This window comes from Harpia harpyja, chromosome 4, assembly GCF_026419915.1.
Source record: "Harpia harpyja isolate bHarHar1 chromosome 4, bHarHar1 primary haplotype, whole genome shotgun sequence".
NCBI lineage: Eukaryota > Metazoa > Chordata > Aves > Accipitriformes > Accipitridae > Harpia > Harpia harpyja.
The window spans coordinates 67853966-67881566 of record NC_068943.1 but is presented as its reverse complement, the minus strand read 5'-3'; the positions used below and the strand labels follow the sequence as shown (position 1 = coordinate 67881566).

General features: G+C 42.7%; 1 protein-coding gene across 2 annotated transcripts in view; it reads left to right on the top strand.

Moving 5' to 3' along the window:
- Positions 1–27601, top strand: part of PLAGL1 (PLAG1 like zinc finger 1) — a 52600-nt gene that overhangs the window by 17423 nt on the left and 7576 nt on the right. The window contains exons 2-6 of one of the 2 annotated variants that reach the window (XM_052784580.1): positions 4337–4379; positions 19220–19375; positions 20455–20567; positions 22845–22994; positions 26489–26608. In XM_052784580.1, coding sequence (XP_052640540.1) covers positions 4361–4379; positions 19220–19375; positions 20455–20567; positions 22845–22994; positions 26489–26608 — 558 coding nt within the window. In that variant the 5' untranslated portion in view covers positions 4337–4360. Of the gene's footprint in view, positions 1–4336; positions 4380–19219; positions 19376–20454; positions 20568–21486; positions 22333–22844; positions 22995–26488; positions 26609–27601 lie in introns of those variants that run through there. The other variant, XM_052784581.1, reaches the window with a different exon arrangement.

Sequence of the window (27601 nt, the reverse complement as noted above, 5' to 3'; positions counted from 1 at the left end):
GGCCAATATACCTGCAACACTTCATATAAAGGTCAATGTGGTACATCAATGTGGTTTACAAGGAGTAAAAACACAGAAGATTGGCCAATGGGACTGTTAAGCTGAGGCCAGCATGGCCACTGGCCAACCACCTAAGTTTAGATTGACAAGTGACTGGTGTGGCCAGAAACCACCAGGCACTGTGCCTGATTGGGACAGCGTAAGTGGCTGCCATGACTGTGCATGTGTTGGAGCCCCCTTGGTCGGGGGGGGCAATACACCACGCAAGAGGTGCCCTCATGCAGCAGAGGGCTGACCTTGAAGCAGGAGAGGGATTTATGGTGGTCGGTTTCTGCAGCTTGGAGGACAGGCAGTTCTGGGTCCATGTTGAAGGTAACAGCAGGGAAGAGCTAGCATAGCTTATGAAGGAGCTCGTAGTTCTGCTTACGCTCCCAAGACTCTGCAAATACACCTTGCTGTGCTTATCCTTACCCTGTCTGTCAGAGATAACGTCCTGACCGGCTACTAGAAGGGGAGCAGTTCCTCATGTTGGTGCACCTCCTGCTCTGTTGTTCCTGAAGTGGCTTGTGTTGCAGTGATGGGGATGCCCTCACAGAGGTGTTTCCTCTTGGTCTGTAGTCTCTGTGCCCTCCCCAAGGGCTGGACTTGGGCACTATGGGGTTGCTGCTGCTAATGCTGCTTCATCAGAGGACCATACAGGGGAAAAAAAAGAGAAAGTTTCTCAGGCTTTGATGGCCTGTGGAGAAAAACGCTTCAGTGATTTATGGTTATCCTCTTCATAGTGCCCTCATTCTCTGGGGCAAGTCTTCTGCAGCAGAGTCTTGTACCTTTGACCACGTCCTAGGAGAACTGTTAGGAACAGAGGTCATTACAAGGTGACCTGCCTGTACTGGTACGCGCCTTTAATGCCATGAGGGGCAGCAGGGAGATGGCAGTGTCATGGCCCAATTCCTTCCTGGCTCCAGACTGCAGGAGAAGGCAGCCCTGTCAGCACGGGCAAGAGGGATGGGAGGGAAAAGCCAACCTGTGCAATAGCACTTTTCTGCTGTGGTTTTCATATCTGCTTCTGAGTAATAAGTGAATGGAGAACCTCCTCAAGCTTCTGATAGCTGCCCCCACCCCAGCAGCAGATTAGCCTTTTGATTGCAGTGGAGGTGTCTCATAGGTGTTTGTGTTGCTCTGGACCATGCTGCTCTTCATCTGGGTCCCTCTGATGTCATTCTGACCTGCCACAGTCTCTATGTCAAGAGGTCTTCTGTCCCAGCTGGTGTATGTGCTCCTTATTCCCCATGCCCCTTCCTCTACCGCCAAAGTGACACCACAGAACAATTCAAGCAAACCTTAACTGGGGAGTTCATGGACCACAGTATCACTGGAACATGGCTGGATAGCAGACGGGATGGGGGCAGGGAGGAGATGGGCTGAGGCTGGGCTCTTTCATGACAGGAGACTGCTGCACACCAGGTGCGGGAGGATGAAGGTATACTACTGACTCAGATCATATGGAAGGGGAGAGCTCGTTGTCTTGTGGTGGTTTACCAGGTAATTGCCTTGCAGATTGAATGCCAGCACAATTAAATCATTTTGCCTAGTAATTCAGTGGAGGGATGAAATCTTTATTAGTTGATGGCACTGGTTTGACAGTGACAGCATGTAGCCTGCTGTGTCTAGGGATGACAAAAGTTGGTGTGAGTACAGTCACATATGGATGCCATTAAAGTCCACTGTTCCCTCTGCAGCGCCTAAATTCTTAGAAATTAACACCACAGACAAGTGCCTCATTCTCAGTGAGAATGGAGTGAAACTGCAGAGTAGTTTTTTTGCAGAAACTAAGTGTTTTCTGACTGATGGAAATTGGGCTAGGACACTTGTTGCTTAGAAAGCCTGCTCTCAGCGTGGCTGTTTTCACCTGGAAAGAGGACCTGCTGATGTCCTTTTAACATGCAGGCCCCGTTACTGCTTCTCTCTCACATCTACACACAGTCCCAGTCAGAGACAAAAGCCAGTTTATAAGCTGTATGTTCACCGGAGGCAGCTGTTTTGGCAGAGGATGGAGGTTACAAAAGAGAAGTTGATGTGCTGGCACTTGTTTTTTCATGCCTCATCTGCAGTCCCCTTGATCTCAGACAGAAGTGATGTACCAGCAGCCTGCCTGTTTGCTGCTTGGCTTCTTGTAAAAATAGACAAACTGTAATACTGTAGGACTTGATTTAATTTGCTGAAACGTAAGCATCTAGTGCTGTCTGAGATGCCCTGCCTGGCTTTTAGCTTCTGGTCCTAGGAGGGACTCTTTTACCCTGTATAACCAATATTATAGCTATCAGCCTCATGTGGGTGCTTCATATATCCTAGGGCACCTCAAAAGACACGGGATGCTTGTGCATGGGCAATTGAAGTGTCTTTCCTTGTAGTGTCTTCCCCACTGAAGGTCTCTGATGAGCTGCTCCCTGTCAGTTTTATCCCACTGATGTTAGGGAATGTGTGCAGCCCAAAGGTGGGAGGAATCTTTTTGGTTTTGTGTTGAAAATATGAATTTTCTGCAATAAAGACTACAGTATACCTGTCAACTACCCCTCACCACCCACCACTGCAAATCACTCTTTAAAATGCAAAGCTTGTACCTCTCTTCTGTTTGGTGCAGGCAGCATAGGCTTGAAAGACATGTTTAAGCATACAGGAAGGAAAGACCAGGCAGCCCTTCATATTTTGACATCAGAACTCTTCCAAATTCCAGAGTGCAAAGCATCTATAAAATACATTTTCTTTACATAATGTCTTTTATGCTAGGATTGACAATTTGAATCCTTGGGGATTTGATTATGTTGTGATGAGACACATGGTAAGATAGCAAGTCTGATTTACTAACTTTGTGTGTCTTGGTCTTGGGATTGGGTCTGTGAGCACTTAAATGAAGATATGTAGGTTTATCAGTTGTTAACTTGCTAATGTAATCGGCATACTTGTTAAGTTGCCCAGTAATGATGATCTGTATGTATATCATTGTTGAGTAAATGCTGGGGGAATGCTCAGCACGGCTGCTTTTGTATACAGGGACAAGTGGCATGTCCTCAAGCTAAGACAGCAGCTTAGGTGCTTACAGTGGATCACTAGAAGCGTTACCTTAGTCTTCTCAGCCTTCAAAATGGCACTACAGCGTGCTTGTACATTTCAGCAGATAGCTGGATCTCAGCTTCCTCATCCTCCTTATGGACAGCCTGGCAGAGTCACAGCTTTTTCCTCGGCAAATTCTCATCAGCAGGCCACTGACTCCTCTCTGCCTCATTGTGGTCTGCATTCACCTTACCTTACCACTTCCTTACTCTCCTTGAGTCTGTTCCCTTCTCAGTTCTCATTATTCTTTGCCATCCATTTTTCCTGTTGTCTTTATTGCATTCGTACATACTCCTCCTCCCTCAGTTCTCCCAACCAGCTCCAATTAATTTGGAGGTATCTTACTAACGATCATTGTATTTTTAAAAATGAAGATGCTTTCTTTGACCCATTTCAGTCAGCAACAAAATACTGTTGTCTTCATCAGAGTCAAGTTTTCACCCTAAATTGTATACATACACCTTCAAACACTGCCTGAAATTTTAAAGGTTTGTACAGGACACAACAAAATGGCATAAGCTGATGTGATTCGTACTGTTATTTGATGCCCCCTTATTATCACGTGCCATATTATTTCTGTTGCTCCAAGTAGCCTTATCCACACATTGGGATCCTACTGTGTTGGAGACTGCTCAGACAGCTACAGAAAACTCAGACTCTGCTCCTGTGTGCTTATAGTAAAATTTCAGTCAAAAACCAGCAGATGAATGGGAGGGGAACAAGATGAACGGAGTTCAGCAGAAATCTAGAAGTCTCCAGAAGTCTTTCAAGAGAGCAAATAAAATGTCTTGTCCCATATCAGTTAAGATTCCCTTTTGACTCTGCAAGGGTGAGGACTCTTAAGATGAATACCTGAAATAGCAGGCTTAAACACAGAATGGCATGCAATGGGGTAAAATACACAGTGCCTGAAAATTCTGTTTTAATAATAAATGTTAATGAAGGGATACAGTCAACTGCTCTTAATTAAAATGCATTACATTAATATTGTCAGTTCACGTTGTTTGTGAAATGAAGTGGAATCATTTATTAGGGAGTAAAAAATAGATGGATTTACTCTTTTCCTCTACAAATTGAAATTCTTCCTTGTTAGATTTCCCTAGAGATGTTCTCCTCATTTCCTAAAGAACTAAAAAACTATGCATATGATAACTGGCATGAGGTTTAAACATGAATAGTGCTAGTTCAGAAAACTGATCATTCTTTTTTCATTTATTTTATGTAGGTTTCCTTTGCCTGATCTGTAGACATGTCCACAGACCTGCTATGTAAGTACATTTCCATCATCCCACAGTGATTTTCTGTACCGTATGTTTTTATCAGGTTCCCAGATGTGTTCATGATTGATGTTTTTTATCTTAAGTATAATGTCTGCTTTTACATTTGCGTTTCTTCTGAGACATCTGTGGAACAATATTACCATTATAATCAACGGGATTATTCTTGGAGTAAAGCATGACTTAATATGAGTAAAATTGTAAAAATCCGGCCCATGTATAAGAACAGACTGGTTCATTGAGACTTAAAATTACAATTCTATCTAAAATGTTTTATCTATCTTTGGCACAAATACCATCCCAGATTACTACTGAGTGATGTGCTTGGGGGGTTTTAATCACGTTGTGAATTTAACTCCAGTGTTTCCAAGCCATCATTATCCCAAGTCACATCCAAATCTCACGCCTCATCACTATTAGCCATCCTTCTTTTTCAACAGCAAAGAATATACAAGTGGCATATCCTTATACTTTGCTGTCATAACTACCACAAAAAACTACTGCTCAGGTCTCCTCGATACTTGCAGCCTCTTGCTCCAGCCTAAGCTATCTGCTGTCAGGAGTGAAATGTTAAAGAAAGGAGAGAGGGCAGGGTGACTGCACAGTGGTCCTGGTCAAAATCACTTAAGACTCTTCAGTTCTACTCAGTTATTTAAGCTGGTTTGACTGTTTTAGCTAATTTGTGCCCTGGCAGTTTCATTTTTCTCTCTTCATCTCAGCATCAGCACCTCTCTCATGCTTTTCCTACTGATCAGTGGGTTAGAGAAGTTGTCACCTGAGTAGAGGTTGAAGGAGTCGGTTGTGTTCCGCCTGGAGAAGGGAGCGTGCAAGGGGATCTAGTCATGGTCTTCCAGTACAAAAAAGGTGATTGTGGAGAGGGAGGTGGAAGCACTCTTTCCCCAAGCATGCACCGTGACACGACAAGAGACGATGGCCACAAGTTGCTTTGGGGGAGATGCACGTGGATGTAAGGGGCATTTTCACTGTGGGATCAATTACACATTGGAATAGGCTGCCCAGGGAAGTGGTGGAATTTCCAACACTGGAAATACTCGAGATAAGGCTTGACAGGGCCCTGGGTAACGCTAATCTAAGCGCCTGCTTTCAACAAGAGACTGGGCTAGTTGATCTCCACAGGTCACTTGCAACTTAGATAATTCTGCAGTTCTGTATTTCCTTGTGTCCTCAGCTATCTTCTGTGCAATGATCAGTCATCCCTACCACCTGTCCCTGGTCTTCTCAGTATTGTACAGCTTGTGCTGTGGCAGATCCTGTGATACTCGGTCATGCTAGAGGGATAGACATTTGTCTTCTCACTTGGAGACGTGTGAATAGCCTCGAGGCAATACCAGTGGTACAGAGTAAAATTAACTCTATCCCAGCTGAAACCAGGCCATGTCCCTGCTCTGAAATGAGAACATGTGACTGCCATTGGAGTCAGAAAGACTTAAAACTACTTTCCAGGTTCCAGCTGGTGGGAGTAGACATGCATGTGGGTTTTGTGACAGCCAGGTAGTGCCTTGGAAAAATGTCAGTACGCAGAAGAATGCTAAAGAATAATGTGGCAAATCTGTACAGATGTGAAGTGACTCCAGATCTTTGTCTGGTTTTATATAAATAAATAGTGCAGAGCCAGCCCATGAGCTTAGTACTGGCCTATGCTAACAAGCAACACCAAAGTGTGTTTTGGGGATAACATCTACCAGGCTGTGTTCCGGGTAAGGAATTTGGATGTAACCAAACGGGGGCGGGGGGGAGGGAAGGAGGTGAGGAGCATTTAGACACGTGGAGCTGATGCCAGGTGGTCTCAGCACCAGGGAAAAGTCTCTGGCTCTTACTGTTTGGTAGTAGACATGTAGCCTAACCACCCAGTCCCTAAGCCTGACCGCAGCATCGTCTTTCACTAATGCTTGGTTCAATACAAAGTCAAATTCTAGGATTAAAAATCTTGTTCCAGGTCACATTGATGAAGACTAGATGTATAATTAAAAAGAAAAAAAAATCTAACCAAACCAGAACAAAACCCCTTAGATTCCTAGGAAAAAACTGCTGCAGTCTGGGGCAAATTGCACAAAGAAAATGTCATGGCTGCACAATACAAGGGCTGCTGCAGCTAGACCTCAAACTCCAGCAGCTAAGTCTTCAAGCCTGTGGAAATAAACCAAAAAAGCCAACATCCCAGTGAAGTTTCGGCATGATGAATTTGAGGTAGCAAGTGTTTCTCTGTTTTAGATGGAGAAGCTAAGGGCAAAAAGAGAAGTTTACAAAATGTCTGGCAGCTACTGAGGCTCGGCTGGTCAGGGAAGCAGCGGACTTCCCTTGGAGCTTGTTTTTCTTTTTATCCTTGGATGAACTAGCGTGCAGTACATTATGCTGCCTGAATGTAGGGGTTTGTCACGGTTAGCGCCGGGGGCTGTCCCGGGAATGTAGGAAGGCGACGGGCGTGAATGGAGCACGCGGTGGTCGGAGGGGCTCAAGCCCGCTCTTCGGGAGACCTGTCGCTGCTCCTCTCGGCCTGGCCGGCCAAAGCCTCACAGGAAAGGAGATGGGTCTTTGATCTCTTTGTTGTAGCTGCTCCCTGGGAATTTGCTGAAATCAATGCCCTGTTTTCCTGAAGAAATGAATGGCTATGCCTAACTAGCTTTGTGAAGCGCTGGGGAATTCACCGCTTCTGTTTATTGACAGCTGAAAAGGAGCACATGGTGCTGAATGGATCCTCCTAGGGAAACAAAACAGAGCGGAGTTAGACTTAGTTGAACACAGGGGTGTTTGGAAAAGTCTGCCGAAGGAGGATGGCATGGTTCCTGCCACCTTGTACTAGCATAGCCTGACCTTTTACTAAAAATGCCATTTTAAATAAGGTAAGGATTGTTTTGATTTCCCCTACGTAGTGCGATTATGAAATGTTTGCATTTTTGTTCTTGAGTGCAAAAACAGTGTTTGAACTGTATTCTGTCATGGGAAACACCTAAGTGACTTTTGTGCTGTTTCTAGCCTCTGTGTATGCTCATTTGTTCTTTATCTAATGGTGATTAAAGAATATGAAAAGTAATAGGAAAAAATTTGGTATTTGGGTCTTGCAGTCAGGTCCTGAGCATCAGTCATTCAGGCAGGCTATTACATGCAATCCTTTGTGTCTTTGAGAATCAGCTGAATTGCATCAGATGATTTCTTGACTGGTGTAAATTGCTGTGTTAGTACTTACGCATAAGGCAGTGACTAACAAGCAGGCCTGACTGGCAGAAAATCTGGGAATCTAAAATCCCTTGAAATGTAAGGATATATTTCCAAACCCCTGTTTCTATGCGTAGACTTAAAGCAAGAGATGGACTTAGCACTGCACTTGCTGCTTTCAGATGTACAGTTTTTTTGTAAAGACAGCAAAGAATAGCAAGAGGAGGATGATAATGAGGAAGCATTATTTTCTTCATGCGAGTCGAACAGTTTATCAGACCGAAGGAATTTGGTGTGTAATTCATATGTAAATTTTCTACTGAAAACAAGAGAACAAATCGCCAGAGTTTCTATATTAGTTTCTGTGATGACTGAAGAAGATTTCTGAGCTCACATAGCTACAACTTTCAGGTGTGGCCCACTTAGGACTGCAGCAAAAAAAGTTAAGTAATGTCATTTCTTCTTTAGTCAGTTTAAGCATAAGAGCAAGCTCCAAACAGAATTGCCGTTGTGCTGCCTCGTTCTTACATGGCAGTAGGAATTGCTGGGTTTGTGTTACGAACCTGATTAAAAGTGTCTGTGCATGTGTGCAGTTGTTTGAAAACTCTTGAGTAGTCCCCTAATTTTGGGGGAAGTGCTTGGGAAGTCTCATGTTTTATCGGAGTAGTTTATATTCCTCAGTCTGGCATTTTTCCTCTGAGTGACTTTGAGCTAGTAATCTTACTAGTTTTGTCTCATTTTGCTCTTCTCTGCAGCAGACAACTCACCTGTTTTTCTTAGAAGCCTTGGGGCTCCATATGCAAACATGCTTTCTTTAAAATACTTTGTGATCCTGAAGATGAAAATGCATTGCTTGATTGTAGAGCATCAACATTTTTGCTTGTGACTTCTGCCTTTAAGTTTCCAAGATTTTCAGAGGGAAAAGCAAAAAAAGAAAATGCATTTATGATTTTGACAAAGATGTAAAAACACTAAGCTCAGGCAGCCTGATATTGATGTTTGTGGGCTCTGTTGTCGTCATTGTTATCCAAATGTGTCAGGAGTGTTTTCTGACCTCACTTAAGTGTATTTATACGTGATAGGCATTGGAAGATGCTAAAATTTAAAGCTAAAGCTAATTTAAAGGTAACGCCAAAGTTGGAAAGGAGGTTAATTTGTAGGTCATTTTAATGCTGTAATCTGGATGTGTTATGAAAATGTTGACCGGTGAGGGTTTCTGGGTAGTTGTAATGGTGTAAATATAAAAGAATTATGGTCGTGAAAAGCTCAGTTGATCAGAGCTTTTTTAGTTACTGTAATGGAGAAAAGAGTAGATGATTCATGTGTGACAAGGAAGGTAGCATTTTTTCTCTTGTTACTTGGACGATAAAGCAAGGCAGAGCGTGTTATGTTTAACTTAGTGGACTGGAAAGTGCTTAGCCAGGTGTGTGCAGGGAAGTACATGGGGATGTTTTGGCAAGATAGTTGTCCCTTTGCCTCTTCTAACATCAAGGATCTTTATAAAATATGAATATTGTTGTGACCTATTGGCAATGTTGAAGTGGAAGGAGTATAAAATAATTGATTTCCAACCAATAGAGTAAGATACACCAAATACAAAGTGGGATATGTGATCATACATAACTAAGTAAATATGCATGTTAAATGACCAGGGTTATACAAATACATATCTGAGGAATGGTGCATTTCCCCCAAGGTGATGCCTTTACCATCTGTTGGTCTTGTTCTTCGAGCTAGGAAAGTATGAAAACGGGAGCAAATTCTTTGTAATTTTGCTTTGCAAAGTTGCTTCTTAGATTCTAGTAATAGAGACTACTGTTATTTTTGTGACTTTTGGAAAAGTTTAAAGAAACTACAAATTAATCAGGAACGTAGAAAAAGTGTTTGGTTTTTATTTAATCTCAAACTAAGATGACTGTCAACAGGAGAATAAATAGGGCTTTACGGAGATACATTATAATTTGAGTTTAGAGTACTTCATCCGCAGAAAAAATCTGCAATTTTTTCTAAACTCACAAATTTCTGCAACTCTCAGATGTAATTCTCCAATAATACTCTATAATCATGTACTTTGTAATTCTCTGTTTTGGAGAACTAGACTCAAGGCTGTCCTTAAGCCTGAGGAGAATAGTTATTGTAAGGGAAATGTATTATACTGCTGCCTAATCTGTTGCTGCCAATTTTATTACCCGTTCTTAATCAGTCTGTTAAAGAAGCTCGGGTGGGCATAACTTCTTTAGTACAGTATCAGTCAAGATGTTAGATAGTTATCTTACCGTTCCCATTTAAAGTCTTTAGAGTAGAAAAAAGAAGTATATGTTAGATCTCAGGAAAAAGAGAACAAGTAAATGGAAGCACAGATACAACCTTGCACATGTGAGTATTTTTTTCACAGAAATACATTTTCCTGTCTGTTCAGCAGCAGAGCTTCCCAATGTCTATGGTTTTTTTTAAAGAAGTCACTTCATACCTTAAAAAAGGAGCATAATTTAACAGGACCATAAAGGCTAAGGATGAGAGTCTTCTACTGATTTTGTTCCCAGAGAAGCTGGGAATCAAGCATCCTTTTCGTGTTGGAAATTAGGCAAGTATAACAGAAGTTGTTGGCTCTGTCCTCTGTTATGAAGGTGATGCGTAGTGGGAACTAAAGCTGTTCTGCGAAGCTGTTAATGACCCTTCATTTACAAAATGCAGTGCTTTTAAAAGACGACTCCTACATTTCAGTATTTTAAATATATGCTTTAGGATTCATTAGTCAAAAATTAAAAAATAACTTTTTTTTGTTCTCTTGGGTGAATTGGAATACCAGTAGGAGGTTTGGACAGTTCGCTGAGAAAGTTAACTGATTTTCCAGTTTTATTCAGACTTAGTTTCTGCTGAATGTAATACGGATTGGAGTGTTTTTTCAGGACTGGCCCTCCAAGGTCTCAGCCCCCACCAGTCCTAAGTGTCCATGTATTCACTTCTCCACACGGACTTCCTTCTTTCATAACGCGGCTACTCGCACATTAGTAGAGCCGAGTGTGCGGACTTCTACCTGCAGAAGTGGGTCCCATTGTTTTTACACTGCGCTTTTATTCCCAGTGGCTGTAGCTTGCTTCATTTAGTTATAACTGCCTCTAAAGACCTCAAGTTCTCCAGCCACAGGATGAATACAGCCTGCTCTGTCATGCCAGGCTTCCTCATTGTGTCCTACAGTAAACTCATATTTCCTTCTCCAAACCGTGTCCACCTGCCTGGTTCTTTCTACCAGTAAGCAGCTAGAAATATATCCCAGCCACTAGCGTCTTTGCTGGGAAAGTTCCTGCAAGTCCATGTTGGAAATTGTGTTACGAGTGGAAGAACAAGAATCAATTTGGGCTGGTTACCTCCTTAGAGAGGTGGCTTTTTGTCACCGAGCCCTCCGCCAGTCTTCTCCGCATGACATCTGGACTTGGTGACCAGTAACAAGCAAATTCAGGGAAGGACAGAGAGGCCCAGTCTAAGGTTCCCTTTTAAAGGAATGTTGCAAGGGTTGGAAGTATTTCAACTAATTAATACTAAGCATTAGTCATTAGAATTGCTGCACTTTGTTTATCAGAATTGGAGCTGTGGTGTTGACTTGCCATGAATAAAATCGTCGACTGTATTAATGTACTTGATATGGCCTGTGTGGCTGCACGCATGTGTATTTATACATACGTACATTTAGGAAGATATAAGTGCTTGGGTTTTTTCTGCTAGAGCAAAGATAGAAGATTCTGGTGTCTGTGTTAAATTGCAGCAGTAGCATTAACATTATACACTAAAAGGTCTGACACTAAGATATATCAACCAGCCTGCCACAAACCTTCCCAAAAGAAAAGTGCTTGAGACCAGTTAAAGCTGCTTTTGCTGTGGGAGGTAAAACTTGTGCTGTGGGAGATGTAGATTAGGGGGTCCAACATGTGGCTCAGGAGCCACAGGGTGCTTATGAGCAGTTTGAATATGACTCTCTTGATGGCTGTCTGTATTTCTGTGGACAGGGGAATCTTAGTTTTGCTGTCTGCAGTATGGAAGCAGTGCAGTTTGGACAGCGCTAGCGAAGACCTAAAGCAAGAAGGTGTCGCAGCCAAGGAGCCCCAGTCTTGCACCGGCACTAGCTGCTGCTGGCTGCTGGGGGAGATGGGCAGAGGGCTTGGCTCGCAGGAAGCTTTTGCTGGCCGTTTTGTAGGACCAGGCTATGCTGACTGAGGGTGTTTCTCATAAAAAATAGCAGTTCGTTCTGTGAATTTGCTGTTAACCTCCTTCCCTGTTTCTGGATCTAATTTTATGATTTCATGCCAAACCAGTAGAGGGAGAGGGAGAGAAGGAAAAGAAAAAAACCGCTGAAAAATCCAACTGCATTTTTAAGTTTGATTGTTTGAAATGTATTCAGCTTTCAGCAGTGAGAGAAGTCTCTTTGTTTGTGCTGATTAGAAGCTATTACATGCAAACTATGGGAGGTGACTTCACTTGAACTGTGCTCGTTAGGTATGTGGGTTCTGATAGCAACCAAACCCGATGTGGTGCACCAGAAATGTGACATGTACATTTTAGTCCCAAGAGTAACCAGAAGGTGATTATTTTTTTAATTATCTTTCAATCAAACAATGATTTGAATCAATCAATGCTTTGATCTCAAGTCATTTTTAGATGAGTGAACCTACCAAGAACTTTGATAAACCAGTAGCTCAGACTGCAGAGTGAAGTTAACCTTGATAATCACACCTACATACTTTCCCCGCTGTTTGGTTTGTTAGGGGTTTTTTTTTTTCTTTAAGTTTGCAGGAAAGTCCTATGAGTTACTGCCCTTTCAGGTGTTTAAACACTGAAGGTAACTATTTCTTTTCCTCCTAGCTATGAAGTTTGTAAGACACAGCAGAGCACAGGTATCCTTCTGCTGCACTGGCTTCATGGGAACCTGCTGAAGCTGCTGTGTGTAGTCACATTGCCGAATTTCACAGCTTGGCTGTGCTCTTTGAGGCTTCTCTAACTGTTTTGCTCCTAAGATTTGCTAAACGGAAGGAGCACAGTAGAAAGCCTCATTGGGATTGGTGGGAGGATGTCTTTTTATGGGAAGCTGGTTAAATTCCTTCTGGCTATGCCTGTTGTAGTACTTCATGGTCACCAGGCGAAAAACTTACTGTTCCCAGATGTGTTTGCCTGTCATGATTACTCCCTATTAGGAACTAGTAATGAATCATAGTTGTTGTTATCTTTTATATGTTTGTATAACAAATAGTTTTGGAGTTCTGAAGAGTTTACGTACTGGAACTTGTGTCTGACAGGAAAATGCATGCGTGCTTTGTGTTAGAAGATTTCTTTACAGTCAGATAAGTGCTGAACCTCCCTTCTAGAGGCATCCTTCCATAAGAACAGCTGTGCTGGACAGGTTCATACCTCTGTGAGGCAGGAGCGGGTGCCTTGACAGATGATCTCCCACTGCTGGAGACCCAAGGACGTACCCTCCCTCCGAATCTTCTTTCCTCTTGGGAGCAAAGGCAGGGGCACCAGGAGGATGGAGGCGAGGTGAAGGAAAGTGTTACTGCAGATCAGTGCCTGGGTCAGGATCCCAAAGCGCTGGGCTCACCTGCAAGGCTGGGTCCCAGTTTTAGGGAATTAGCTCGACCTGCCGGTCTGACTGAATGTATGGGGTGGCAATAAGGCATGTTCGCTGTTTTATTTCTCTGTTTCTGTCTCCAAATATAGTAACTCATTTTTTAAGTTTTACATTTTAGTAGAGTGAGGTCATGTTTCTGTGAGTATGTTTAATGTTAAGACTGATTGCTGGGATGTTTGCAAACCACCTACCGTTCTCCTCCCTGCGGAGAGGGGCCCCCAAAAGAGGCGTAGGCGTTTACTCACAGGGTGCCACTCACCCCTGTGCAGGGCCAGAACTCCTTCTCCCCCTCCTCCAGCATCTCAGGGGCTCTGGTGCACTCGCCTGCAAGCCCGGGGATGGCAATCAGCAGCCAAGTCCTTGGTAAGGGAGCTGATGTTGCTCCAGCAGCATGTCCCACAGTGTCTGTGCTGGTGCCACCAGGTAGAGACTGTGAGGCTTCAAGGTCTCTGTGTGTCAAAGACGTGGGAACTCACTGCTTGAAATCTATTGAAAGTTTCCCTCTCAAGCACATAGGAATGCCTCCCCCTGCTTCTCTTTTGGGGGGGTGTTATTTTGCCTGTGGGGTTATGGGAAATATAATACCTGCTTCCCAAATAATACACTGTGTGGTGTGTGAAAGTGGAAGTTTTTTCAGCCTTTGCTCAGGTGAGCAATTACGATTGCAAAGTCAGCCTGGTGTGTGGTTTCCTGATGTATTTATTTTTTCTTTTTTTCCATGCAGAGCTGAGCGGTTGTAACTCTCTGCTAATACAAAGTTTTGTTGTATGAGATAGAAGAGGCATGAAAAGGAGACATTGAAGAAATGTTCGCCTATTTTTGTGTTAGACTAGGGATCAGTTATTACAGTTAAAAAGTGAAGATCAGTCAGTAGGGTATTTAGCATGACAAAATATCAGAAGTTAACGGGATTTGAAAAAAATTATTCTGAATTCTATTTTACTATAATACAACTAGGATGAATTATTAATCAGTTAAGAGCTTCAGCTCCTTTCTAAATGCACTTTGCGCATCAAACCTGGGACATGTAAGGCTTCTTTCATAAAAATTTTTTTACAGATGAAATGTGTGCCAGTGGCCCACAATAATGGGAAAATAACTTAGGATTAACTGTGTGCTAATTGAGTACTTCGAATTTTGTGCCGGATAAATTATATTGTAGAACAAGGTTTTCAAGCTTTTCCAGCAAGGAGTGCTGCAGAGCAAACCACAGGGCAGGAAAACCTCATGTACCTTTGTGTAAGAAGAACCAAGACTGGCATACTGCACGTGCAATGTATCTTAGAAAATGTCCACAAGGTGTTTTTGCAGCATTCCTCTACGTGAAAGCTGAACAAGGCTAACGGAGCAGTATGGTTTTACTCTGGGATAAATTACTGTTGTTTGCTTGCAAATCTTATGATTGTAATTAGGCTAGGATTTGGACTGCTATGTACACTGATCTTTGTTCCCTCAGCACACGGGAGCTAATTCTAATGCTACAAAACAGCGCAGCAAATGTTGAGCACTGCTCAGCTGGACAATCGTTTCTTGTGGGGAGTCTTTGGTTGAAGTGGACATTTTGAAAGGAATGATTTACCTCTGCCTTCGCAGGGCACGTAAATCATACCGCAGGCATCTTGTGGGCCACTGAAGTGTTCAGATACTGTAAAGTCTCGCTTGAAAGTAGAGGTTGGAGAATGCAGGAAGGACTGCCTGATAGACATCTAGTTTTTAGCAAACTCATTTTAAAAAGTGGTGTTCTGCTGCCGCTGATTGGTTAAGGAGCTGGTGGTATGTTCGAGCTGCTGTGACAGTGATTGCAGTTCCTAGTATGGCTATGTATAGCTCCTGTTATCTCTGCAGCCGGACTTTGTGTAACCGCAGCCTGTGGCTCCTTGCCCACGCTAATGAGCTCTCCCCGAGGCTGGGCTTGTGCTTGTGGGGGTGGCACGGCACTCGGATGGTGCTGCTGTTTTGCAAAGCTGAGTTTGTTAACTGTGTTCCAGTCTAGCTTGCCCGAGCCACTGTGCCACCTTGGTTACTGCTGGCCGTGGGAGCTCATCCCCGAGCAGCGTGGCCAGCCCCAGAGCCATCTGGAGGACAAGGCAAGCTGGCCGCCGCAGCTGCCAGGCTGTAGTCTGCAGCAAAGGAGAGCTGTCACCTAGACGTGCACTGGGGGGAAGTGCCAGCATAGTGAGGACGGTACAGGTGAGCCACGCTCGCAACCCATTCTCTTGCCTGGGAACATGGCTGCCGGTGTTTCGGTCAGCCCATGTGGTGGGAGTGCATCCTGCAGGCAGCGGGTGTCGTTTTCCCAGTGACCCAAAGAGCAAGGGAAAGCCATAGCTGCCGACCATGGTTCCCGATGGCTGGGCAGAAGTGGGAGTAGATGCATTCAGGTGCAGGGCTACCAGGCTGGGGGCATACAGGAGATGTACCCTTCTCTTAGCGGGTCCAGCGGTGGTTTGCAGGGCGTGATAAGTGTGATAAGGTGGTGGCTGCACACCCGTAACCTGGTCGGAGTCTGCACCTGCACCCATGCTGGGATCTTCTGTACGCGTGCCTTCCCACTGCTGCAGTGGAGTTCAGCAAAATAAAAATCTTACCAGCTACAAGATCTACTATCTTGTGTAGTTTTAACTACAGAGAGATAAAAAAGGCATTATTTGGAACTTTTTCAGTCATTGCAAAGACATGGAGAAAGAACGAAAAAATACCCTCTAGGGGACAATGTAGCACTGCTGCTCTAAAGACATAGTAAATGACACGATCTGTTTTTTAACAGCTTGTAACTCCTGTGAATCTCATTTATTTCTTTGTGTTGCCTACTCATCTAAATCACAGCAAAGCAGAGGAACGGAAGCAGTTTTACTTTTTCTTGCATGCTTGCACATTATCAAGTATTCCTGTAAACATGACATTGAATCTGTTAATTTTGTTTGTGTAAATACAATTTAAGGGAGCAGGGAAACTGTAAAAGCATCAAGTGAGGTACTAAAGTGACTAACAAAAAGCATAAAAAATCTTCTTCACAGAAAGTAATTTTTCTAACCAAGTGTATCTCATTCCTAGTGCTAATACGACAAAGTGTGTTCTTTCCCTAGCTGGATGCTCCATATTTCAGAAGAGGTTAGGGTGTGTTCTGAGGCTGTTGTTGAAAAAAATTACATTTTACCTAAGCAGCCAAGTTAAAAGGGGGCATAAAATCTGTGTGAGCTTTGCAAACCGGTGCTGTGCTGCAGCTATGATAATGCATACATTCCTTTGCCAACAGCATCTGTAATTTAGCGTTGAAATACAAAAGATCATGACTTGGGTCTGTAATTATTTCTGAGGAAGAATGTGAACTTGACAGTTTTGCGCTGTTAGTTTAGGGGGAAGAAATTACAAAGACCACCGTTCCCCAGAGTAGTCCCTAAAGTTGTTATATTTACAGTGGTTCAATCCTGTGCTTCTGGTACACCTGGCAATTTTTAGTGTGCAATAAATTCAGAGTCAGGGAACTAACATGCTGGTGTGGGGTCGGAAATACTGTGTAGTGAATGTCATTCCAGGATGCCTGTTAAATAACTAAGTCATCTAGTTATCTTCATATCCCATGTAACAAAACACAGAAAATCCTAGAACACGCCTTGGGCAGCTGCAGATATTTCAAGGTGCCGCGCAGCGATGCCCGGTCAGAATCCCAAGCCATACTAGCAAGCTGCTTAAAAACCCCTTCCAGCTCTGCAGCTAATTTAATTCAGTGCTAGCTGATGGCTTTGTCATGCCAGCTAGGCCTGCCACCTGGGGAGCCGTCTCTGGGGCCGATAAGCTCAGTGGCATGCTCAGCACCCATTCGGATGCAGAGTGGTCCCTGATTTTGGAGGAGTGCCTCCCCAGCATCCACACCGCATGAACTGTTTCAGACATTACATCTTGGATCTGGAGAACGAAGGAAGGTTAGCTAATGGGGCACTAGTGCCAAATTTGGAGGCCAATTCAAGGGAGACTCTTTTTCTGTTTTCCCTTCCCGTGAGCTGCCCGCCCTGGGGCCTCTGTGGTGGGCACTGCCCTGGGGTGGCTGGAAGGTTTGCTCAGGAGCTCAGTAGTGATGAATCACAGAGGCATGGCATGGATTGATAAGGCCGTGTACTTTACGATTAGATACATCCTCCCTCTAACAGCAGTTCTTTGTCTCCGTTTTGCTTTTGGTAATGTTATTCGGCAGTTTGCATATGACTCTCCAAGCAGGAGCTATTTGACTTGAGACAAAGTCGCTATTATTCTAGGTAAGCTCAGGAAGCCCTCAGAATTTTGTTGCCCTCAGAAGACATAGATTGTTGGCAATTTATTTAAAAGCCAATTAAGTTAAATCACCAAGAAAATATTTTTTTTCTTGCAGCCTAGCTGTAAAGGACTTTCAGGTACATAAAATGGTGTGTAACAAGAAAAATCTGCCTTGCAGCTGTATTACTTAACTTTTCGTGTATTTTAAGTGATGGCTGTACAGTGGCATGTTCTGTATCTGTAGCACTAGCAAAAAAAATCACATATTTCAGCTATTCATAGTGCAGGTGTATAGTCCGGGAACCATAGCAAAATAAAACTATTACATGGTCCCCAAATTATTGAAAAATATGGACTACTGCAGTGCTTGCAGCCTGACCAACGTGCAAGTCTACCTCCTCATTTAGAGTTGATGGAGAGCCCAAAGAACTCAGTAGGAGCACTTCAGGCTTATTTGGGGAGATTTTGGACTAGACTCTTGAGGCGTGTAATTTAGTCAAGTGCCTGCTTGTGTTTACAAACTGAAGCCTTTTTGAGATACCCTGAATATGGCATTTATGGTGTTTCTCTCTTTTCTCAAAGACCATCTCTGATGTCTCTCCAGGCAGTGCCTCCTGAGCCCTTATGCTTCTCTTGACCTCTCTGGCTACGAGCCCCTGTCTGTGGTGAAGCCTCACCTCTCCTGCCCCAGTCTCTGCTACAGCGTCCCGTGGCTCCCTTGGAGTCTCTTGGCTGTTCTGGCTCCTCTCCTCTGCTCCTTATTGTTGCTTGCTGAATAGATTTGCTCAGCAGAGTTTTCAGAAGTAAAACAAAACGAGGTAGTCATGGATGACCAATATCAGCTTTTCCTTTTAACTCGGTCGTATAGCGTTTTTGGCTCGCTGGTTTGGTTTCTACTGTCTATAAAAAGGTTTTGTGCAAGAAGTCCTCTTTTTCCCATCGCCCTGTGTGACACCAGTGCCGGGATGACCTCCTTCTGCTGGAGAGTGTCACTGCTCAGTTGTGTCGCGGCTCCGTATGGGTTTCCCTGGCAACCAGTTTGAGCTATGCTGAACCAAAAATACCTCACTGTGCTGGGGGAAAGTCAGTTTGCAGACATGTATTTCTCATTAATGACTTCTCTGGATGGTTCGTGTGTTCAGCCTGCAGATGTCATTATTGTGAACCAATGACTGGGAGATGCGGCGTGCCCCTTTTGCTTACTTCCACAGGCAGCACAGTCTACAAGAAGGCTGCCCTTGTGTGATTGTCAACTGGGTTGTGACTGTAAGATCCATCGTACTCATTTTTTATGGTACACTGAGGGTCTCGTCTTCTGCTAAGAATGGTCTGTGCAGGCTCACAAAGTCACAGTGATCTTTCTTGGACTCCTTGGATCTCTGCAAGTCACCTTGGTTATTACTAGCAATTTTGCCCTTCTCATTTCTATATAAATATATGCACCTTGGTTTATAGGTGTGCATGCTGCGAGCTCCAGTTTTGCTGCCATCCTAGTCTTCAAAGGCACAGTTTGTGACACCTCCAGATGAATGTGCATATAAATCTTTGGAGGTCAGGACCCACCAATTCGCACAGGAGAGAATGCACAAATTGGAATTGTTATTTCAAAACTTCCTAGTTCAGTTTTGGCTTGCAGATAATCTTTTTGCTACCTAATGTAGAACAGTGGTGTGAAGAAAAGCATTGGTAATTCAAGATGTGTTCGCAAGGTGACAAAATTAGAAGAGACTAAGTTGGAGAGCAGTATGTCGTTTTTAGTAACGGGTTCCCTTTTCTGGATTTGTAGGGTGTGAGGATTGCGGTAAAAGCCTTGTAGGAGAATGCAAACTCCACGGACCACTCATCAGGGCTAAAGATAGGGTTATTCCTAGCCGAGCCCGTCTCACCCTACCTCATTACCTCACTTTGCGAGTGTTGGAGCTGCGAGCTGGAAACCAGCAGAGTAAGTATTTTAGCTCTTTTTCCCACATTTGAGAAAGAGGAAGGAAAAGTACTAACGCTGGCTTGTTTTCATGAATAAGTCAAGGCATTATCACTGGGTATTAACAGTATGAAGACTATTTTCAGCTGAGCACAGCTGAAGCTCACATTCAGCTACTGTTTTTTATGACTGATTTCTAGTAACTTTCATGCATAGACTGACGGCAGGACATTAGCCAGACCTGGTGTGACATTTAGCTGTGAGCAATCAGTTAGCTCTGTTCAGTCAATACAAGTTTAATGAATGTTGAATTTGTATCTAATAGCAGCAGCCATGCACTATTACATATTTTTTTTTCTTTTCCCCAAACACGCAAAACAGGAAAGAGTATTCAATAAGAGGTCAGAAACAAAATGGTGAATAACATCCCTCATCTACCCCCTGCAAACTCCTGAACACAGGGGGTTAATTTGCCTTTTGCAGCATCTTCAGTTCACGTTATAGAAAGACTGTTGTTTCCTTCTGAGGGCAGGGCAATTTCAATGCCCAAACTTGAACAAAGGAACAACATCCTTAGCGTGCAAATTTTCCACAGCTACTTGTGTAAAATTAGTCCTGGCTAGATTGCATTTCAGAAAGAGAATGACAAGATGCCACAATAGTGTTGCACCATTGGTATTAGGCAGGGGAATAACTAGAATTATTAAGATGGCTAATGTTGTGTTTTTATAGATTCTCTCCACTCATATTGGGAGAGAACAACCTCGTAAATTATGCCAACAAGCAGGCCACTATGATAACATCAGCTTGCAGATTGAAGGGTATCAACACATTTGTGTTGCATACTCAGTTTAATATCCTGTCATGGATTTTAGGCACTTTTGTATTCAATGTAATACCCATTTTTTAAAAATCTCTGTACATATTTACATCCTTTTTAGATTCTTCCCATTAGAATTATTTACCTGGGTTATTTGTCTGGAAGAAGAATTCACGTGTTCTGCACTATTGTGTTTATCTCCATTTTCACAACTGTAAATATACAAGGAATAGCTTGTGATGTCTATATTAATACTAGACTGGTCTTTTTTTATTCACAGTCCTTGGAGTATTTGCAAAGAAAGTAATACAGAAGAGAACACAGTTTGGTCCTTATGTTGGTCAACTGTCTACAAAACTGACCCGCTATGATGAGAGCAGGCTAGTCCTGCAGGTAAAAACCCAGTGACTTACTATGAAGTGCATATGTGTCTTTAACAGTTCATATGTATTTATGTACTTTAACTGGTCAATTTGCCATCTGATCTAGTTAATTAATCATACTTCTGATCTGTATGTATGGATGTAAATCACATTAGACAGCACAGCATAACCTGAAATACCAAAATGTTCCTGTATATTGTGTTTTCTAGAAGCTTGCCTTCCTGCTTTCTAGTTTTACCACTTCCAGGGTGATTTACCTATCAGTCGAACAGCTCTTGATAAACTTTTCACAGAGCATGGCTCCAGAAAGTATCCAAGGATAGTACTGTCTTCCCAGATAAAACAAAAGGATTTGTGCTTAACACCATGCCACTGGGAGGGTTGAGTTTGTGCACTGTGTTAGCAATAGTGGCAGAAATACGTGCTAAAGCACCTGTTTAGTAGGGAGGAACATTGCAGGGATGGGGAAACACTTCTTAATGATGTGATTACATATAAACTTCAACACACAGTGCACTAACTCAGTTTTAGTCAGATGGTTATTTAGGGCTGGTACCATCCCTTGCTGCATGTGCAGATACTGATCATCTCATCTGGACTGTGACACTATTGTTTGTACTTTATCCAGCACAAATAGTAGCCTCTCAGGACTAGTCTAGCTTAGACATGTCTATATGCACATCCTTTCCCACAGGAATTCCTTGGGAGCGATAGTTGATTGTAATCCTCTACACCCCAGTCTTCACATTTTGCTGCACGGGGTCACGCCTCGGCACACCTCTCTGTCATACAGCAAGTGCGTGGTCAAGCCACAGCCTCCGTCAGGACTTCCCGACAGGTCACGGTTCTTCCAGAGCCTGCATTTCATATCAGGGTCTCTCACAGCCAGGAGAGAGGGACCAGCAGCAGCTGTCCTGTGACATGCTTTATATCTTCATTTGAGTTCCCTCCAGAAGCTTGGGACTGGAAAACACTGTGTGTTGTGGAGGAAGGCGTACAGATACTTCTGTAATTTTGTTTGAGAGCAAAAGTAATAGCTTCAGTAATTGCTGTAAACTTCATTTGCTCATGGAAGTAATGGGAATGGTCTGCCAGGAAAGTAACACTGTCCTGTGGGATTTTCATGGCATGTTGACACCAGAGAGGATTTGTTCTTCTCCATAACTAAATTGGTTCTGTCTTTTTATGAGACACTTTAATTTTTGCAAATGCAGAAACCTTATTTCTCTTAACAAGTTTGTGAGCATGGATGAGCTAAGCACCCAGTTACTTACTCTTCACCAAGCCATTGTAAACCACACCCTGTCCTTTATCAGTCAGCCCCATTTGCTTAAAAGTATACAGTGATAAGCACAGCTCTGGCTGATGAATGGACTGTTTCTTCAAAAGAGGAGACTAGAGTCCCAGGTTTCCTACATGACAGCAGTAGCTGCCTTGACTTCTCCCTAGCAGCATTCTGAGTATGTGACCAAACTTGTCCAACAGGCAGGTGTTTTCATCAGAAACCTGATGAAGTTAGATAAAATAGTTCCCAGAAGCAATGGAAATGCAACTTTTTTTGCAATTAATTGCTCAGTTACGTGGTTAGTAGAACAGATGCATGCTGTGCTGACATATGTTGTGCAGCTTCAGCTGTCTGTGTTCAAGACTGTATTGCAGAAAAGCAACTGTCTTGCATGAGGTTGTGAGCGTTTGGCTCGTAGAGACATTCTCTTGGAAAGGAATCTAGGAAGAATGAATTACAGCAAAAAGAAAGAGATCTTTCTGGCACAATTGTTCATTTGTATTTACTTTTGCGTTGTTAAGGGGAAAAAGAGAATGCTGTTAAAATGCCATTATATTGTATGTTACCTCTCTGGACTTATTATACAAGTTACACAATTGTTCCATGCAAAATGTAACGTTAATACGGCACTAAAGTTCGAGATTATCAAGAACTCAGGAAGTACATTAAGGCAAAAAGCTTATCTTTCTACCTGCCTGCACTTAGTTCTTATATTATCTTTACATAACATAAAAATGATGACATATAAACTGGAAAAACGTACAAAGGCCTACAGTTATTTTAGTAGCTGGGTGCTCGGCAGGGATTCGTTCTTCACTTTCTTTTGTACTCGCTATTCTTTAAGAGTGATCTGTTTCAAAACAACCATGATTTCAAAGGACATATGACCAAGACAGGGTATATAACTGACAGCCATGATTCCAAGTTAAAGAAAACTAATGTGCCTCTATACAGGACTTGGTTTTATCATGTTCTTTCTCCTGTCCTCCCCCTTTGTTTCAGGTATTGAAAGATGGAGGGAAGTACTTTCTGGACACTCCGAATGAAGACTGTGGAAACTGGATGATGTTTGTCCGGCTAGCCCGGAACCAAGAAGAACAGACCCTTGTGGCTTATCAGCACTGTGGAGAAGTGTACTTCACAACCGTTAAGGTAGTTAAACCCACGTTGCTTCACCTGTCATCCAAATGGAAGTTTATAGGCAAAGGTTCTGAAAAGCTAACCCTTTTACAGGTGAAAGATTGATTATATTCTGCCAGCTGGATCTTTATTACATACCACCTTTTATATCGCTTAATCTGTAGTAAAGCAAGCAGTGTATGGGGTTTTCCGGTAAAAGGTGGTGTGTACTTGCTGTTGTGGGTAGTGAAGAAACTGAGCAGAGAGAAGCAGAAGTATCATTTGTGATGGCAGTGTTTAAACATGAATGTTGTAAAGTTCTTCAGTGCCAGGTAGGTACATGGTGAGACGATCTAGCATTGTTACGTTGAATGGTACTTCATCCTGGAAAGAACAAACACATTCCCTTCCTTTATTACGTTTTTGGACACATGTATTCTGAGCACATTACCAGGTGCTCAGGAACAGGGTGCTAAGTAGAATCTTTACGTACTATTTTCCACGCTCATTAAATCTGAAGATGTAACTGCAGAACTTATAATACTGCAATGTTGCCATGAAACTATCAGTTTATGTTAGAGATTCTGGACTGCATCTTCGCCTGAGGAGAGAGAATAAAGTACTCTGTAATTATAAATGACACTGGAACATACAGTCTTGTTTTTTGTTGTTTTGGCCACTTTCTCAGGCAAAGTTTGTTTTAATCAGAACTTACTCTTTTGTACACTTAGGAAACTGAAGTCTATATGTTGAACATTCATTGTTTTCCTTTTTTATTCTTAAGTTAATGCTTGTATATCATTGTAAGCAACATTAAAAATTAAAGAAGAGAGAATATTAGTCAAAAGAAGTTACTGTGGGAGTAAAATCCAGCATTTCAATTTCATTTCCAAGATTGGCATGCATTTCTGTGGGATAGTAGCATTTACTTTTGTTCCTCCATTTTTGTTTCTCCACCTGCACAGTGAGAAGAATACTTACCACGCAGTGATAATGTGAGAATAAGTTAATTTTACACCTTCAGAGTCTTTTATAACAGTATGAAGTGTAGTTGCTTTTGGATTAATACTAAAATAATTATTTTAAAAAAAGAAAATCAATGTAAAACAGTATATGCTAATCTGAGACATTGTTTAGGCTGTGTTTGAGATGCTGATGCAATCCGTACCATTTGAGATTTCAAATTGATTTTAAATGCGTGCTGTACTTGTAGAACTGATGGGATTCATAATACTATATTTGGGAAGCATAAACAAATGCTTTTCTAAGAAGTTGTAGTTATGAACTGGTAACTTAAAATTTCCAGTATAATTTAAATACTATTGAACCAGCTCTCTGCTGACTTCAGCAGAACTCTGCTCATTGGCATTAATGGAGAGTTGCATCCTATATACTGACATGAAGAGTATCTTAGGATGATGAATGTGTCTTGGAACCTTTACTGTGCTGTGTATCATAGGGAATTACTTTGGGTTTGTTTCTGCTAAATCCCGGTATCATTCACGGTACTGTGGCATCCTGCAGATTTTGTCCTGGTCAGCAAAGGTGATACCCTTTTGCTACACTTACGCACACCCTGCTGGTCATGGCGCGAGGCTGCCTTAGGCCTCATTATGAAGATATTTTTCTCAAGATATTTTGAATAAAGTCTGTTAAGTTGGGAGTATAAAGATCGGCTCCTCTCCCCACTGTTTGTACAAAGAGATGGGATGTCAGTGACATGAAACTGCAGCTACAAAAGCATACATGTAAGTGGCATACCAACAGCACCGTTAGCGTACTTGCTGACCTAATGACTGCAGTCCCAAAAAGTATAGAATTATGAGGAAGTAAAAATTGTCCACGGTTGCTGTCTGATCACAGGAGAGTTTCATGCGAGTGCTGCCATAGCTTTCTCTTACTGTCACATGTGAGACAGACTAAATCAACAACGTGTAGTGCATTTGGATACTGGTGTTTAATCTCAGTTTTACTGAGATGCTGAGATGAGAGCTTTTACCTTACTTGACTGTTTCACGCACTGATGCACTTGCTCTCCCTCCAAAGTCACATTGACTAGGTCTCAGCTTCCCACAGAGGAGATTGCCACTGGTCCGGGAATGTCGGGCAGAAAGTCATGACAGTATCGTGCTGCGCGGCTGTCGGTGGGTACCAGTCTCAGGTGTCACTGGCCAAGGTCCCGAGGCATCCCCAGGCATTTGTCTCTGTGGAGCTCCCCCAGGCTTGGTTTTCTCCATCTAAATAGACTATATGCAGGAACACAATGCACGATCGGCCTCCTAGTTGGTGGCTCTGCCTCATGTCCTGTATTGAGTGGAGAATTCAGCACATACCATTTCTGTTTAGGCCAGGTGTTATCAAAACATACAACCAGCCCATACTGGTTGTGGTTAGCAAGCAGGCTTGTGCTTGGGAGTTCAAAAGTTCAGTTTTCAACATTATACACACAATTACCTGTCACCTGTCAGCATTCACAATCTAAGTTGCCTTTTACCTGCCATGCTTGTCCAACACCGATGTTATAAAATAAGTGCATTTTAAGATGTCACATTTTGTGGAATAAGACTCAGCTGCTCTCCTTCCAGGCTAGTTTGTTCTCTGCAGTGGCACAAGTTTAACTTAGTTAAAACTACAAGTACAGTGCAGATTGGCCGTACCCCTGTTGCAACAATGTTGTTTTTTATTGTAGATGAAGAAAATTGTGTACAGGGCCAGGGAGTCATATAAATCATGACCCCAAAGTTAGTTTTCTCCTTTGCTTTTAAATAACTAATAGATCTTTAGCCAGTGAGTGTAACCACTCCTCTCTTTTTCTATTTGCTGTATTATTGACTGAAAGTATTTCTCAGAGGAGGTCATAGTCCAGTCCAAGGAAAGATTGGGGCAGGCATGGCTGGATGGGAGGCTGCAGATTATGGGCTCCCTTAGCCCTGTGTGGGAAGACTTCAGTGAAAGGAGGGCAGAGGTACAATAAAGCACATGCATAGCGAGCCTGACACGTTAGAGCCAGTGCATGGAAATACGCAAATTTGACTTGCAGTCCACACATTGATCAACTCTGCACCCGTGCTCAGTGAGTGCAACATATCCAGGAGGCATCCAAGCTGTTGTGCATTCATGATGCATTTTTCCTTTGCCTGTACCCTATAGTTAAGTGTCGTGACCAGTGGACTTTGAGACATCAAGGATGAGCATGGAATATTGCTTGGAAAGACTGCTGGATGTCTGGACATTACAGACAAATACATCTCACTGAGCAAAGATCATGAGGGCTGAGGCCCCCCCCCCAATCTCTGTACATACACATTTCTGCTTTTAGAAACTGTGAAAGTGTCAAACCCTAGTGGATAGTAATGCTCAAAAAGTGCTTGAATCTTGAAATTAAATTACCAATAATTTAAACAGATTAAAGAATGCAACTTGGGTAAGGACAACAAATTGCACACCCCCACCCCTCCAATCTTCAGTATTATTTGGTATAGGAAAATTGGCGCAAGTAAACATGTGCTGTTTTCTTCCATTCACAGCCAATTGAACCACACACAGAATTGAAAGTATGGTATGCTGCCGATTATGCCAAATTTATGGAAGCTTCCGCAGTCTTCATTAAAGAAGAATCTGATGTCTGTCCTTTGCCTCCAGTAGAAGTAAGTACCCCTGATCTGCATTCAAGCCATCACCAGACATAGTAAATAATGGTTTATTTATGTGCTTTCTCTGTTTATATAACTCTGGTAATGCTAGGGTAGACCATAGTGTAGTTGGCTGACACAAAGCCAAGAGCAATTTTAACCAAACAGCTACTCAGAGAAAGGCTGCCCTTCCTACCCTGTGTTTGTAATCCAATGGAGCCATTAGATGTAGCCAGAAGGAAGTGGCACCGGTGGGATGTGTTGGAAAGACTTAAGATTGGTGTTAATTTGTAGCTAACCAAGCTGTCCAGCCTCAGACTTCTTTCACCAATTCCCCTTTGTTATGCTCTGACTGGTTGGTCAGAAAATGCACTGGTTATTTCAGTCTTTCCTGTGCAATAACCCTTTTCTTCTAATCCCGGTACCTTCCCCGCTGTATGATAGTAGGAGTCCTTAAACTGATAGGAAACATTTGTTAAGTGTTGAAAACGTGGCCGTGAGGATTGATACCTAAGCTAAAAGGAAATGTTAAACAGGGAACGCACATGAACCAGGAATTCAGAGGTGCTGCAGGAAGGGAATTAACCCCATTGCAAAAGCAGCATATAAGGCCTTCAGAGTATACCCCAGAAAGAAAGTGTGGGAGAGCCACAGCATCAGACAGAGAAGAGAGAGGAGGGCTCCATCTGTAAATAAAGACAGAGTGGACATAGCCTTACCATGCTCTCCAGAGCAAGCTAGCCCAAGAGCAAGGGAAAGTAAGGACAGTTTGAGAAGCTTAGGTAAAATGTAGAGACACCTAAGGAAGTACATGGTCGTGTATTAATTGGAAGTACCTTTCATCAGTGACTGGGGGGGGGGTTGTAATTGTTTTTCGTTGGAATTTTTAGAATGTCAATATTCAAAGTGAATTAAACCAAATCCAATAGAGCTCTTATTTCCACAGAAATAATACTTCCAAATAATGCATTGCTTGCCAAAAAAATGTTTTAATGCCTCTAAGTCAGG